This window comes from Seriola aureovittata, chromosome 7 (assembly GCF_021018895.1).
Source record: "Seriola aureovittata isolate HTS-2021-v1 ecotype China chromosome 7, ASM2101889v1, whole genome shotgun sequence".
In the NCBI taxonomy this organism is placed as follows: domain Eukaryota; kingdom Metazoa; phylum Chordata; class Actinopteri; order Carangiformes; family Carangidae; genus Seriola; species Seriola aureovittata.
The window spans coordinates 27,714,312-27,730,867 of record NC_079370.1 but is presented as its reverse complement, the minus strand read 5'-3'; the positions used below and the strand labels follow the sequence as shown (position 1 = coordinate 27,730,867).

Sequence of the window (16,556 nt, the reverse complement as noted above, 5' to 3'; positions counted from 1 at the left end):
TCTCTTGATATCCTGTCTCTGGCGATAATCAGATTTTCACTCCCAGCGGATATCAGAGCAGAGCAAGTATCTGATGCAGCACTGTCGGGAGGGACTTAATTATACAGCTGCAGTGTAGGAGAGACTCTGACAGCCCTATTTATCTGCATATAACTGCTCAGCACACGTTCGGCCCACTCCCATCAGCCCGGGCTAAACTGTGTTATGCTGCAGTAATGTTGTATTATACAAGTCCAGAACTGAGGGGAACATGCCTCACATCTGCTACGACAACGCGCAGGAATCTGAAGCAGTGGAAACACAGAGAGGAGGCACAAAGAGACATCTGCAGCTTTTTTTTCCAGCAGCACTCCCAAAAGTCAAATCTAATCGCTCAGGCAAATACAAAATGAAACCCACCCAGCCTGGAGCTTACCTGATCTGCAGGCCATGTCCACGTCCTTCTCAAAGTCAGTCTGAGGACACAGGACAGTCATTATTGGATCCACTCTGCACATGCTGCCAATATTTAATAAGAAACAACACCAAACATATGCATGTCCATACCATGAGCTGAGCGTGGCCGTTCTGGAAAGATCCTCCTGAGTCTCCATTCGCGTCCTCCTGCCGGTCCACGACGCGACACTTCACTGCCTCCTGGACCTATAGCACGCCGTCAGAGCACAGAGCGTGGTCTCAGTGCAGGTTTATAAACTAGTAGTTTCACTTCACTAATGCTGAACGTGAGGCCTGTTGTAAACAGAGAGCGGTCCCTGGAAGCGGCCATGTTCATTATACCACAAACAAACCAGTAGTGGGGCTAAAAAAGTCTGAGCTCCAAGTTCCTGCGGCACTACAGGGGTCATGGGGTCATCAAACTCAAAAAGGCTCACCCCATTGGGAACCGGAAGGTGCTCAAGAACAGACATCAAGTCCATCCTGACCACTTTGTGTAGAGGGAAGCTTGAGTTGTTAGTGATCCTTCATCTAATTTCCCTGAGTTTTATGTTGCTGTTCTTTCGTTGAGAGCCCAGACATTTCAAATGGAACTAAACGCTTCTGCGTTTCACATTAAAAGTCCTGTAGCAGCTCAGGGGCAGATTCTTCCACTTCTCTGGAAGGTTTTTAATGTGAAACAGTAGCAGGAAGTGTAGAGTTTCAATAACATAGAGAAAAACTGCAAAGTAGAATAGACTGAATGAGTACAGCAGAGTAATAAAGAGAACATGACTCTATTATACTGATGAAGTTAGAGATGTGAAAATGTACATTATACTGAATTTACCAGTATAAGACTAAGAGCCAGAGGAGAAGTCACCACATCTAAACTTCAACTTGTAGTTTGATTTAGCTCTGACCGTTTCTACAAAAGCCTTTTCTGTGACAGAGTTAGTGACAGTTTGTATAAAGACAACGAGGCTGTAAAGGTGGACTGGAGAGTAGATCAGTTTTTATATTCAACGTGACAACATTCAATGTCCCCGCCAACCTCTGTAGTGTCATTTAGACACTTGTTATTAACTGAGACGTGAAAGCTTCAAGAAAACAGGACTGGGGTATTTACTGATCTATTTTATGTTGTAGAATAAAATGTGAAAATGTCTTGAGTTTGTGTTAAACACAGACCTGATTTCAGTCATCGAACCAAAAACCCACTCACACACCAAAAACTAGAATTACCGGCTCGGGGTTGTCTGCCTCCACCAAAACACTCTTTGTGTTCATGAGATATTGCATTCACCAGGCCAAAACCCTGTTATGTGAGGTCACCATGACCTTGACCTTTCACCTTTGACCACCAAAGTCTAATCAGTTCCTCCTCGAGTCCAAATGAACGCTTGTGCCACATTTTAAGAAATTCTGTCAAGGTGTTACTGCGATATCATGTTTACATAAGGACGGATGGACGGACAACCCGGCGACAGTCAGAGCCGGAGACGTATCATTCTGGACGAGGGAACAGGAAGTGCTAAAATGCTAAAAACTAGTGTCTGGGTTTTAGGACTCATTCCTGCAGAACTCTATTGGCAAAAGAAAAGGTCAGGAGTTAGCCATACATCATGGACAATTGGACATCATGACCACATAGGTCAAAGGATAATTTGGTTGATGGTGATGTTAGATGAAAGTCAAAATCTATAGTCTACTGAGGACACCACTGTAACAGTTGTCAGTCGCTCTGGACCAAAGTGTTGACTGAATGAATGGACGGACCAGCTGACCAACACGGCCATCATGTGCTGCAGGTAAATATTCAGTCTGGCCTCTGCTAAGATATTTATTGTAGAAGTGATCAGCGATTATAACGTCAAACAAAAGCAGGAAGTAGTAATTCTGTGAGGTCGGTGGTCCTGTACCTCTCTGCGCAGGATGCAATGCACCATGACAATGACGAAGCCTTCCAGGGAGTCAAAGACAGCAAACAGGATCTGGAAGAGCGCCGAGCGCCGATCAGTGATGGCGAGGACCGCTGACATCCAGGTGAGGGCCAGGAGGGGCAGAACCACGCAGGAGCTCCACAGTGACGCCCTGCAGGACGGGATGGATGACAGTCAAGGACTGCACTAACAAACCTTTGTCAACATGCCACAAACTGACAATTATGCTGTAAGACATTTGATGATTAGCTAGGATCACTAGTCTTCTATACAAATCAACTCCAACAGGTAAACTGGATTTCTTCTTTCATAACATCAAAAAAAAAGTAAAGGATGTTCTTAACACAATCTTAAACCAGGATCCTATGTGCCCTAGATAACTGCCCACGCTGTTAGCATAGTGTTAGCAGCCTTCAACTCAAACATGCATAAATACATAACATCACCACAAATAATTATGTTACTATCACAAACAAAAACATACATCCATTATCTGCAGATATATATGTTCATAATTCACATATATTACATGCATGTATGTTTTAAGATGGTTCAGTCAAACCATAGAGGATCTAGTGCCACAGGAGAGAGAGGAGGAGCGAGGGTGAGCAGTGGGGAAAAAACGAGTGTAATGAGGCTGAAACAGAATGCAAAGATAAACTGAAGAGGCAGAGCAGAGGAGGACAGAGACAGAGAGAGAGTCTGGAGAAGTGTTGTTCCCCCTGCCCATGTTTGTCTGACTCGTTCTATTGGTTCTAATGTTACACATCAGGAGTAAACAACAACAATAAACTACTCTCAGTGTGAGGGTCATCCAATTATCTTCCTCTTAAACGAGTGTTGAGAGAAAATTCCAGAGGTGGAAAAAGACTAAAGACCCTTACTCAAGTGAAATGAATAATAAAGAAAAAGAGTGCTTTTAATATTTCACTGTTTCCAATCTCTTCTACTTTGCCGTTTTTTCAACCCGTGTTAAGCTGCTGTTGACGAAAATCTATCAAGCGTGACATCTTTTTGCCTGGAGCTTAACACTGAACAAAAATCAAACAACTAACAACTAATAAAAAAACTAAACAAAAAAAAAACAAACAACACAACATAAATGGAGTCTGTTGCTGACTCTGTTCGTAGACAAGAATATACATTAACCTGAATCCTGAATAAAACATGGGGAATTAGAGCTAAATTTCCGTCTTTAATTTACCTCTGTTTCAAATAAAGACCTGGTTCTCTCTCAAATGATATGAGAACTTATGGTGCGACTGTTTCATAAACCTTTGAATAGAGTGTACTTGTCGTAGCCGCTCTAACAGCAGGTGTAGAGTGAGAGGACACACGGTGCTTATGCTGCATTCATGTCACATGAAAACATCATTTCTGACTTTAAACTGACATCCAAATAATCATGACTAATGTATGAGGCAAGTGAGCACATGTTTCCTGCAAGGCATTACTAATCAAGCAATGATGACACAGCCACTAGAAATCATGCACTTATAGAGATGTAATGGGCGGAAATATCAATTAAAAATCATATATATGAAAAAAAAAACTGTCTATCAGTATAACACTGCTGCTAACAAGACAAAGCGTTTTATGAAAATATTTTTACAAAAAAAGCATTTGACGCTAACTACTTCTAATGAATTAATAAAATATTGTCTTATCTGTCTTATTCAAATACATCACTTTTCTAAAACACATTAAGGGGTTTGTATTTAATGAATTATTCTGCAAAGTAAAATGCAAAACATCAGACAAAGGTGATAAAAGTAAAAACTGAAATTATTTCCCTCCAAAATGTCAGCAAGTAAAAGAGGAAGCAGTATGAAAAACTGTGCACTGCCTAATTACACGCGCTTCGTTACTTTCCACCTCTGGTATTAAACTGGGCGAGGCGTGTGTCTACAGTGTGTGGGTTTGCTGATGCTGTGTCCCATGATATGAATCCTTTCTCAGAGGTGACTCCACCCTGCCCACACTGACACTGTGGTGGACAAACTCAAGTACCTCAGCAATAGTTTAGGTATGAAACCGGTCACAGTTAAAGATGCTGAAAGTCGGCACAATAGATCAGTTCTACATTCAGACGGACCACTCAGTTATTTTCAGTCTGGACCTTCATCATCTATGACCAACATCATGTGACTGCGGACTTAACATCTCACATGGTGTCAGATCTACTACTTTCAGTGAATGCATACTTCAGACTCTGTCGACCCGTTAGCAATAATTAGTATTATGTTCTTTTGGTTCTCGGATGTTACAAACATGTGAAACATGTCAACACGAGCATGAAACAAGAGTCTAACATGTGGAAGGTAATCCATCGATGTTGGCTGAACTGGATAGAAAACAATCAATACAACATTAATTAAAGCCTGTTTATACAGTAGAGGCTGACATGTGATTTTAGAACTTGTGGACCATGGTGGGACCAGAAGAAACACGATTATTTTAAAAAGTCTGACTATTGTATCGAGACACACTAATTTTATTTAGGAAGAGATTCTGTTGTCTAGACGAAATAAAGAATAAAATGTACAGGACACATTACTATATGAACATTTAAAAGTGCTTCCTGTATACTCATTTCATTCAGGAGATTCTGTGTCAACACTGGAAGTGAATATACAAAATGAAACAGGATTGGGACTAAAAGTGAGGACATCGGGTATAAATCCTCATATTACGACGACCTGCAGTGCTTTGTGGGTAATTCAATTCTTAACACATTGACTGGCCAGAAACAAAATGAATTTGTGTGATGTGTGTGTAGTGCGTCAGTGATCTCACATCACAGACTATGAACTGAAATCATGTGCATTAGTCGTTAAGTCACAGCTTTTAAAGCATTAGTAGCTGTTTAGAGGAGAAAATTAACCTCAACAGTTCTGGTTAGATTCTATTGGCACTAGTAGAAAATGAAAGTCCAGGCTGAAAATAACACACACGCACGCACGCACACACGCACGCACGCACGCACACACACACACACACACACACACACACAATAAAAAGTGCTTGATGTCCTTTCTGCATACAGTCACGGCCTTCTCAACATCTGTTCTAATCATCTTTGTGACTTTCTTCAGACTCACACACACACACACACACACACACACACACACACACACACACACACACACACACACACACACACACACACGCTTATTCCATCACATATGCATCAAGATTATTATTTACACATAAACAGTTATGACACAGTTTGTTTTCAGGAGCAGCACATTAGCTTCAGGAGTCTCTCATTCCCTGCCAGGGCACCAGGGAGAAGAACAAATGACAGAGGGGTAAAAGGTCAGAGAAACGACCAGGAGAGGGGGGAGAGGGAGGCGTACAGCAGAGGAGAGAACAGAGGCAAGAAGAAGAGTTAAGGAAAAATAATTAGCGGGACTAACATGGCGTTACTGGTAGCTGTGGTGGAAACGTCAGCCGAAGAGATAACTCCGCACTTGGCACATTTGAGCGTCATATTGTACAGTGGCACTGTCATCTGACTGCAAAGTCAAATTAACACGCTGTAACATACACAAACAGATACAGATGCACCTATACACAGACTCGCAGAGATGCGCGTGCGCACACGAGCACACACAAAAACAGTCACGCAAAACAGTGAGTCACAGGGGTCTCGCACAATCTCTCTCTCAGGGCTGCAGTCCAGCATGGAGTCTGGTGTGTGTGTTTGTGTGTGTGTGTGTGTGTGTGGTTCTGGGGACAGGAGAGGTGTTTCATATCACACATGATTGTCTTCACAAACCACTGGTTTGATGTGGGACTCTTCTCTATCTGTGCTGACTAACACTTATCAGTAATGCAAAGATTCACACACTCACATCTCAGAGCTTCTCTCATGAACACACACACACACAAGTGCAAGCAACAAGCTCTATCAGTTGTTACATTCAGCGTTCACTAAGGACAAATTCGGCCACAAAACATCAATACACTCAATTGCTGTGTCCCAGTTCAGGGGCCACACCTCCATAGACTGTGAAAGCCGAACCAAAATGAGACGGTCTCCCCAACCAGCTGTTGCGTCACAAAGCGCGGCTCCTGTCACCTAGCAACCTTGACAACATGTAACTATTCTTTTCAAAAACTTAGGTTTTAAGGCCCTTGGTTTTAAAAGTTGTACCATTAGCTGTTGAACTGAGCTGAAACACAATACTTACTGTACGTTTAACAGTGTAATCCTGTTTGCTGAAACATTATGTTCATTATCAGCGCGCAATGAATCTTGGGATATGTTGGACTACAAAGGATCCACCTGTTGGATCCTTCATTATCCAGGAAACCAATGATGCATTTGAAGGAGCCTTTGAAATGGGAAAGTCTAGTCGTACCACTGTGACACAATCAGGCTTGAGATTCAGCCTCTGAAGGATGAGACCCTGAATTTAGACAAAGCAGATAAATTGCAGGAGTTAATTTATCAACTAATTAAGGCATTACAGAATCCATGGTCCTGCAGGTAAAAGTCCTGTTCATTTTAAATTCACTACATGGACAATAAGAGGTCGACAGTTGGTGTGAGACATGAGAAACGTCCATTTTACATTGTACCCGTGTCTCCTGACTCTGTTGGTCATGATCACATTGTGCTCCTTAAAGAAACTGCTGAGATCTCAGAATGTGGAAATATTGGTAAAAATAGGTCCAATGGATCAAGTATAAGACTGATGATCAGACAGAATCTATTAAATTACACTTCACCTTCATTTTCTCTCCGAAATCAGCTCAACTAACCTGGACATCTGTTCCCAACCTGACTGTCATTGTGCTTCTATCTGATCAACTTTTACAGTATTATCAAAACTACCAGAACCAACACCCAGAGGTTTAGGTAAGAAGACTGCCACAAACCTTGAGAGACATTTTTTCATATTAACAAACTCAACCAATGAGTCTAATATTGAGGTGCTAACAGGGAGAGGAAGCCAAAGATTACACTGACCTCATCTTCGTTATCCTACAATGACCTTTTGGACTGAGTGAATTCTATGGTGCAGTGTTTTGTTTCAAATTGTGATAAAGTGTTTTGAATTGCCTCCAGCACTAATCTGCATGTCAGAAGAAAAACCTCTGGAAACAGTAGCTCCCCCAACTTCATAACTCCTGAATATATAAAAGAAATGGGAGTGACACCAAAACCTGATGTTTACTGTTGATTTACTAGAACACTGAATTATTTCCATCAGTATCTAATAAAACAGCATTGAATGATTTCCTTTTTTTTTTCTTCCAACATCCAATCCTCCCAAAACTTCCCAAACCATCAGGGTTCCATTTATAACTCTGACAAAGACTGACTACAAGGCTGCAGATATCGACAGGTAATAACAAACTCATCTGTTACCATATGGCCTCCTGCTAAACAACAATTAAAGCTGAGGAGCTGAAGGAATCGATTCCTTAGCCTCTGGAAGCCTGGATTAAAAAAATCACATAATGGAAGAAATTCAATTTCAAGTAAAAGGGCAATACAGCTGCTAAATGTACACTGCAGGCAATGATATTAAAAAGCAATCCACACTTGAAATACAACACCACTTCCCCACACTTAAGGACCAAGAGGCAAAAAGTGGGTGGTTGGGGTGAATTACAGAAAGCTAAATAAATATCTAATATGGACTAACGTCACATTGATTGGCTACAAACTGGTCAAACATAACCCTTCTTCTATCAGCTTTAATAAAGTTTTGCATCACATGGACTGTAAGGAATTGTAAGTACTTGCTTAAAGGGGTGTTATGTTCTCTCTGCTGCCAAACCTGGTGGTGATTGTGGCTTGACAAGAGCTTCGGCCATTGTTGTTTTTATACTGGAGGCTACAATATGACGCTAGCTAGCTGGTTAGCATGCTAACTTCATTACAAGACGTGATAGAGACAAGAGTTACCATTGGTGTTTGTTTCCTGTCAGGAGACAGATGTTGGTGAGTAAAGAATGAAGTTTCATGCTGAACTTACAAAGTGGTAAGTAAACTACTTACTGCTAACGCTAGCTATGTGTGTTATCTATGCTAGCAATAACAAAATTTCTAAATAGCTCCTTCAAGCTACAACAAGCCTTCTCATCTAAAAGCTTCATCTACTCTTATAACCTCTAAACACACAGGCTTGATGATAGAGGAAACATCCTCTCCTGTCTGCTCTCGTTTCTCTGAGCATTAGTTCCTAATTTTGGAGGGAAAAGGAGAGTCAGCAACGAGGGGGGAGACCCAGCTGTGAGCCCCGTCTGAGGGCGGGCTGACCTGCCTGGTGCAGATGCTGCTGCGTGCTTAATTAGATGTTGCATAAATTAATTAGCTTTATTAAAAATGTTTCGAATTTGAACTTTGAGAAACACATGCAAGAGGTGGTGAGTCTGGGGGAGTGTTTGAGATGGCACTGAAAGGGATGTAAGTTATTCCTCTTTCCTTTTTTTGTCCACCACATACAAAACTACAAAAACAGCCACGTCACCGCAAAGTCAGCACAACCGATAAAACCTCATTTCAAACCAGTGAGCTCAAACTCAGGCAACTAAGAACCACCGAGCCAGAGCAGCCACAGCATCTGCAGTTTGGATTTACATTCTTAACTCACCGTGACCCACGAAAACGCTTCAGAGAGACTGTGACTGCAAACTGTGAGCATGGAGGGAAAGATAAGATCCAAGGTCACTGGGAGAAGTGGATCTCACAAAAACCACATGATATGATGTGCAGAAGTGATCAAAGTACAACTTGGTCGATAAATTGGCTTTAACTTGTTTTCATGAAGATATAATGTGATCAAAACAAGCAGATAGATACAGGCCAACTGCGCTCGTCATGGTATTTACAAGTTAAAGGGGACTTCCACTGATTTCATACAACATGTCTTGTGGAGGGCAAAAAAAGTAGCATAAAGGTTTTGTGGCTCCAGAGAGATAGACAGAAGTGAGTTTATCAGACTTCTGTCACCTGCTCCTCATCTGGACTTGAGGCTACATTAGCCGCTAACAGTGCAACACACTCGCATCTCTGACTGAACTTACGATTGGATGAGTTGCATTGTGGGTTATGAAGGTGTCAGCGATTTTGATCCTGTCATTTCTAAACTGTCCAATGCTATGGCCCACATGGTGGTGGCTCCATGCTTTTTTCTGGCTAATACTGACCGGACCCCATGTCAGCAGACCCTCCCACCATCATATCATCCTTTTTCCGGGGGAGATGACTCTTTTCTACACAACCCGTTGTAATTCCCTCAAATATTCCACTTCATGCAGGAGGCTCACCATCAGAGCCGAGGAGTTCAGATACAGTATCTGACAGGAGGTCGGAGGAGAACAGCTGCTCTGTCATATTGAAATAACGCAGCTTGGGTGGTTGGGCCTCCCTGTGTGCTCACTGTCCCAAAGACTGGCTGCACACATCCACGGCTCAACAGAAGTCCAGCTTCAAGACTTGTGGAGGGACAAGAGTGGAACAGACACCAGTGCAAATGCTGAATCAAAATGAATGACAAAACATTCTCAACTCAAGGTTCACTTACTAATTATTTGATGTGAAGTCTCAAACGTTGGCCGTGTAATAGGAAGTAAACATTTCTGTTCATCTGGGGCCTGGAGCAAGGCGCTGCGCTAACAATGCTAACAGGAGTGTATGCTTGCCAGTTATTAAACCTTTCAGACTGTAAATAAAGATGGACGTAGCCTCTGTGACTTCTTCCACAGGTTTCTGAAGCTCAGAGTGAGCTGCTCCCCCATCGCCATCTTGGCAGTGCCTGGCTCTACCCCTAACTCCCAGCTAATCCAAAAATAGGCAGAGAAGGGGCATGTGTGGAACTGATACTTTGGTTTGTAGCAAGCAATCACAACAAATAACTAAACAACATAACTGGGGAGAATGTGCTGAACTGACTGTCATTCACATCTAGTTGAAAGAAAAGAGGCAGACCACCAGTCCTTCCTGTCAGACAATCTGTGTTTCTACAATTTACTCCATCAGTCGCACAGTACACACTCTACTGACTACCATACTAACCTTGCACACATGCATTCCCACACCATTCAAGTGAACAGAAAATATTAATAATGCTGCGCTGCAACTACCAGTTTGTTATTGTTGAAAAAAAGTCACTGTTTTTCTAAAAGCATACCAGAGATAGTCAGATCCTGAGGCAGTAATGGGTTAATCTATCCAGCTAAGAGGAGGCAGCATAAATTGCAAGGTCAACAGTGAGATAGTGAGGTAAATAGGCAGGAAATAATAGTAAGCCAATCAGAGGTGCTTGCTAGAGGATTCAGCAAGTTTGGTGATGGGCAGGGCTGGTAGCCATACATTAAGAAGAGGGTGGGATGGGCAGGTATTTTTACCCAATCACTGATGACATGGGAGGGGGCTTCTGAGACTGATGTTTTCCTGATTGGAGAGCCCTGAGTGAGAGAGAGGGGATTCTGTGCAAACTCAAACATGACATTTCAAACAGCAAAAACAAGTACAGTTGAAACAGAGAAATCATTGAAGAAAGCAAACATTTTCAGAGAGAGAAAGAAAAGAACATTTGAATGCACCAACAATGCCAATGGAGACAAAACAGCCTGCAGGCAAAGGGGAGCAGGGTGCAGCTACGATACAGAGCGGCCCAATAACATTTTACACTCCAGTCACTAGTAGCTAGAGTCAATATTCATGCCAACAGTGTCATGTGTTCTTTACCTATTCCTGATCAGTCTGGAAAATATGCTTGCTGCCGAACCCACAGTCAGATGAGACGACTGATGTGTTTAGAGTAGCGTTCAAACTAGACCTGGTTCCCCACTGTTAGGAGAGAACTTTTAACCTGCTGTGTGCAGCCATTCAGTGGTTGTTGGTCAACATCTTGAATGTGGGTATTTTACATTTACTATTCTACATACACTGACCCCTGCTTTCACTTGTCGCCTGACTGGCAGCAGACTGGATTTCTACACCTATCCTTACAGGTGTTGAATCTACATGGTGAGGGCCACACACTGTTAATTTGGTCCCAGCAGGCCCATGGCTACAGGCACAGCCTCCGTGCGCTTGTCTGCAGTCATCTAACAGGTGTAACTCTTGCCCCAGTTTTCTAATGCTGGCTGTCGTAGGATTCTTTGAATTGCCCCCCAGTACGGCCCCTGACCTGGGTCTAATTTGCCTTTGAAGACACTATCAACAATGCTACCCTACACTGAGACATAATATTTAACACTGATGATGATGCATCAGGTGGAGCCATATGTGCACACTGTCCAAATTCACCTGATGTCGTATCTCCATAACTTCTCTGAACTCTGAACGACAGAAGCTCAGCAGCCTTAAAAGATTCTAAATAAAAATGATAGTTTATTACAACCTGGCTTTTACTTCTACAGCTCTGGTCACTGGTTCTGTTGGTAATGATGACACTGTATTTCCCAAAGTAAGTGCTGAGATCTTTCTGCCCTGTCAGAACTTCCTGTAATCTCAGCATCTACTTTGTTAATTACAACGTTATAACCAACAGATAACAGCTCTTGGTGAGGTCTTACCCTGCTTCCCTTTACAAGAAACAACCAAACAGGAGAAAAAAGACATGGATGGATCTACAGAGCTTTACATCGATAGCAACACCTGCAAACAAAGAGCAGCTGGAGGAAAATGCAACACATTTGAAACTTAAAAAAGACAGCAATGAGATGAGTCATCATCTTGCTCAGTCTGTGCAGGACCAATAACCAGACACCCTTCCCCACATTTATCTCTAATTCAGAAGCACTGATCATAGTTTTTGTCTATATGAGAAAACACACAGTCTTCAGGTGTCTTATCTTATTTTTGATTAAATTAGTCACATTTCTCTTTCATCTGTTTTTCTCTTCTTCTCACCCTCCTGTTCTTAAAAACGAAAATGTTTATTTTAAGCCAATTTGCCAAAGTCTGGAAGGGTGGGCTAGGATCATATCAAATAAAGAGCCAATAACTGTGCTTGTCCTCCCCCCGAGCTGAGCCATCAGGCTGGTTATAGGTCACTGTGTAAAATGGATGTGTGGTATAAGGCATACCCCGCCCTCTCCTTTAGTTTCATATCAGTAATTCCGTCTTTGGACACCAGTTTGTTAAAAACGAGAATCCCAATAACCATGTTAACCTGCCAAAGAGAAGAGGCACAGGATTAAAGCAGATCAGAGACAGGTTCATCACTTCACCACATGCAGCACTACTCTGTTGATGATGATGATGGATGATGATGATGATGAGACATGCACACACACGTCATCACACACAAGCTAGCTGTACTTACTGTAGGCTGTGCACTGTAAAGACTAAGACTCTTAAACATTAGAGACAAAATCTATCAGGCACCCGATGAAGCATGACAAGTACAAAATAGTTGGGGTGGATTGTTAACATATAAATTAATTTTTCAATATAGACAGTGTGCTGAAAAAAGAAATCATACATAAAATATGAGCTGTGTGAAATCAAAGGCAGGGGGATGGGGGATATCCTTGACTGTAGTAATTCCTACAATTTTAGCGCTATGAGGGTTCAGCGTCTATAAAAACGTGTTGTGCGAGCCGATCTGATGCTCTTCAGAGCGAGACGGGCCTCCAGTGTGGCTGCCAACTGGAGCAGTAGCCCTTTATTAGAGAAGCAGCTTGTGTAGAAAGGACACTAAACCAAGCTGTTCACTTGTAGGCGGGAAGAAGAACCGCGAAGTGAATCACTGAAACCGTAGCTAATGGATTTGATTTGTGAAACAAGGACACAGTGTCGGTGCAGAACGAGTTCTGCCAGCGCTCCTGCCTGTGATTTACCTCAGATGTAGGTTGAACATGAGGGGAGCTGAGCTAATGATTATACAGTTGTAAGCAAAGGTTTGGCCAAATTACATAATCTGTTGATTTTTGAACTGAAAAGACATAAATACAAATTCAAAACTCAGCTTCACATGTTGCTGCTCTGCTTCATTTCAGTTTAAGAACATAAAAAATACAAAAGAAAAATTAAACAGTAGCCGAATTGTGCCATGTGCAAAAGTTTGAGTACCATGCTAAGTGAGTAGTTGAAGGAGTTATTTGTAAGGTTTGCTAATGCTAAAAAGCTAACGTTAGCATTAACAGCTGTTTACTTACAGACATGCTGAGAGCTTCAGCCATTGCTGCGTTTATAATACAAGATGTAATAATACGTCCTCTGAGCAGCACTACAGTCACTTAGTATCAGAAAGTCACAAGGTGATCTAGCTAGTTAAATTGCTAGCTTCTTCTTCTTCTTCTTGAGTTTCCAGAAGACTAGATGCCTTGTGGTACATACACATTCAGAGTGATTGAATTCAGCTCTTCATTGTAACACTCTTTATGCCCAGGCATGATACTGCAGCATGCAGCCTTTTAGCTTGCTAGCTGGTTAGCATGCTAACCTCAGTAGAAGAAAAGACATGATAGTGACAAGAGTTAACATTGGTGTTTGTTTCCACCTCTAGAGACAGTCGGTGAGTAAAAGAATGAAGTTTGATGCTGAATTCACGTTTCTTCTAGACTGGTAGGTAAACAGCTGCTAGTGCTAACGTTAGCTGTGTAGCATTAGCAAAACTTAAAAATAGCTCCATTGTGTGAGTTTGTGAATTAAAACATGGTTTTGCATATAACTGTATATAAATTGATCTCATGGTTGGGAAATGAGGAAAACAGTTGCATTCATATAACTTAATATATGACTATAACTGCTGAGTTCAATGTGTTCTATATTGATACAATATCACTTTCCAAAGCACCTTATACTATGTTACCTTTATTATTGCTTCATTAATGCTAATTTGGACTTTATGTTATAGGTGTCCCTATATATGATTTTAACAAACATGGGCCTGCCAAATGGAAGCTACATTATTCAAAGACATTTTGTAAATACAAAATACATAGTGCTCAAGTTATTGATTATTTCCACAATAAAATCCTACCTGTAATGTGACATTGTAAAATAAATATTAATCTATACTGTTTTTACCACTTAACACAGAGCTAAAGTTAAACTCAGTTTGCTGCTGTTTTACCTGAGCAGAAACTACCACAACCTGACACGCAGAAAGCTTAGTAATAATAATAATAACAATAATAATAATAATAATAATAATGACCGAAGGAGGAGGCTGGTTAAGAAGGCAAGAAAAGAATGTGTAGGGAAGGAGAAGCAAAGGTAAATAAGAAAAGGATTATGACAGAAAGCAAAGGAGGAAGTAAGACAGAGAAGGTGGGGATAGGGAGGAGAAACAGGAGGTAAATAAGGAAAAGGAAGAAAGCAAGAGAAGAAAACAAAGTGGGGGTGCAAAAGAGAAGGTAAAGGAAGGAGGTAAATAAGGACAAGAAAGAAAGGCAGAATTAGGAAAGGAAAAGAGATAACTGGGGGAAGCAACAGAATAAGCAAATGAGGAAAGAAGGCGGCAGGGAAGAAAAAGAGGATGTAAATAAGCTACAGGAGGAGCCAGGGAAGGAAAGGAGGCAGTAAACAAGGAAAGGAGGAGGTGAGGAAAGGAAGAAGCAGAGAAGATAAAGTAAACAGGGAAAATGATGAATTTCCTCCTTTAAGTTTACTGGTTTTCAGCTAGTCCGTGTTCTTTTACTCAGTTAGCTTGGACACACAGGGTCAGAGAGCTGACACCACTGGCCATCGTTTCTCTCCAGCCTTGTGCGTGTGCACCTGCTCCAACATCACCAACAACTACAGCTGGAACCAAGGTGAGCAAGAGGCGCCTTAGAGTCCCAGGGACAGATACGGACAGGTCAGACTTTAGATCAGGTTTGGGTTTAAGTATCCGATACAAGTACGTGAGATGTGGAATAGACTTATTTGGGAATATAATTGGTAACAGGTGTGCTTGAGCCATGTTACACCTGGTGGGTCTGTCTACGCCCTCTCCAGGGGACAGTGTTATACAAGTTAACCCGTCGTCCGTTCCCTGTCTCCTCTGTGCATTGATCAATGATAAATACTTCGTCTTAACACGTCTGACATCTGTTTATCCAGCGCGCAGGGTTTCCATCACAACCACAGGGCTGTTGACTTTGTGATGGTCTTATTGTTTATGTTTTTAATACTGAGATCTCTTTAATCTTGTTTTTAGTTTTTTTTTAATCTAGTTTTTCTTATCCATTGCATTTAACCAACATTATTACTAAGGTTGTTAACATTATTAATATTATAAAGCCCTGCACAGACTACATGTGTGTTGTGTATGAAAACTGTTGCTATTTAGTGGAATTTCATTTAATGTAGAGGTGTAAAAGCAAAACATGAAAAACAGACTAAAGATGAAAAAGGAAATACCAAGACAACAGCTGCAGCAGGTCCAACAAATGCATAAAGAAGACCTCCTTCCAGAGACAGCCAGCAGCTACGAGAGAGGAGCAGGAAAATAGAGAAAGAGAGATGATTAGAAAAAGAGGCGGAGACGGGGGGGAGGAAGATGGAGAGTTGTAGAGAGGAGGGATAGAATGAGGTGAAAGGTAGAGGAACGTATGCACGACATGAACGGAAGGTAAAAGATAAAGAGAGGTTAAAAACGCTGCAAACATAAACCCACACAAACCCCTGCAATAATACTTTAAGAGGAGGAGGGATACAGTGGTAGGTAGTCTATAGAAAAGCCTGCTTACTAGCTCGGTGTTCCGTATCCCTTTGCCTTGGTGAATCCGACTGAGATCGCAACTACAAGTGCAGGGAGACCTGGAGGAAGATAACAGTGGACATCAACACGGGAGACATGAGAGAGACATATGAGTGACATAATGAGCAGCAGACAGGAGCCCCACCCCAGCCGAGACACAGGAAACGCTTGCGGATGATGCGATTCCTGAGGCGGCCCGTCACCGCCATGTAGGACTGCCACGCCTCCGTCAGAACCCAGCAGAAAGAGGACAGGAAGAAGAAGTGGAGGAACGCCGCGATCAGGGTGCACAAGACCTGGAACATCGGACAGAGAGGAGGAGAGGGAAAAAAACATTCTTAATGAAAATGTCATCATCACCGTGAGCATACATCCAAGACTCTGACTGGCTCTCACCTTATTCCGTGTCTGTGTCTGTCCAATGAGGATAAGTGCGTTGGAGGAGATGATGGAGAGGCAGAAGTTAATGAGGATGACTGAGCGCTCAGACCGGATGTACCTGCGGGAAAATAACAGAGATGAAAGAAGTCTGAATGCA

General features: G+C 42.0%; 1 protein-coding gene across 7 annotated transcripts in view; it reads right to left on the bottom strand.

The window, feature by feature from the left end:
* adgrb1a (adhesion G protein-coupled receptor B1a) overlaps nucleotides 1-16,556 on the bottom strand; it is a 160,863-nt gene that overhangs the window by 9,081 nt on the left and 135,226 nt on the right. For 4 of the 7 annotated variants that reach the window (XM_056380686.1, XM_056380680.1, XM_056380681.1 and 1 more), the window contains 9 exons: nucleotides 16,415-16,517; nucleotides 16,164-16,314; nucleotides 16,008-16,077; nucleotides 15,679-15,745; nucleotides 12,414-12,499; nucleotides 5,777-5,875; nucleotides 2,337-2,508; nucleotides 547-642; nucleotides 416-455 (listed from right to left, as the gene is read on the bottom strand). In XM_056380686.1, coding sequence (XP_056236661.1) covers nucleotides 416-455; nucleotides 547-642; nucleotides 2,337-2,508; nucleotides 5,777-5,875; nucleotides 12,414-12,499; nucleotides 15,679-15,745; nucleotides 16,008-16,077; nucleotides 16,164-16,314; nucleotides 16,415-16,517 — 884 coding nt within the window. Of the gene's footprint in view, nucleotides 1-415; nucleotides 456-546; nucleotides 643-2,336; nucleotides 2,509-5,776; nucleotides 5,876-10,724; nucleotides 10,785-12,413; nucleotides 12,500-15,678; nucleotides 15,746-16,007; nucleotides 16,078-16,163; nucleotides 16,315-16,414; nucleotides 16,518-16,556 lie in introns of all 7 variants that reach the window. The other 3 variants (XM_056380683.1, XM_056380684.1, XM_056380682.1) reach the window with 2 other exon arrangements.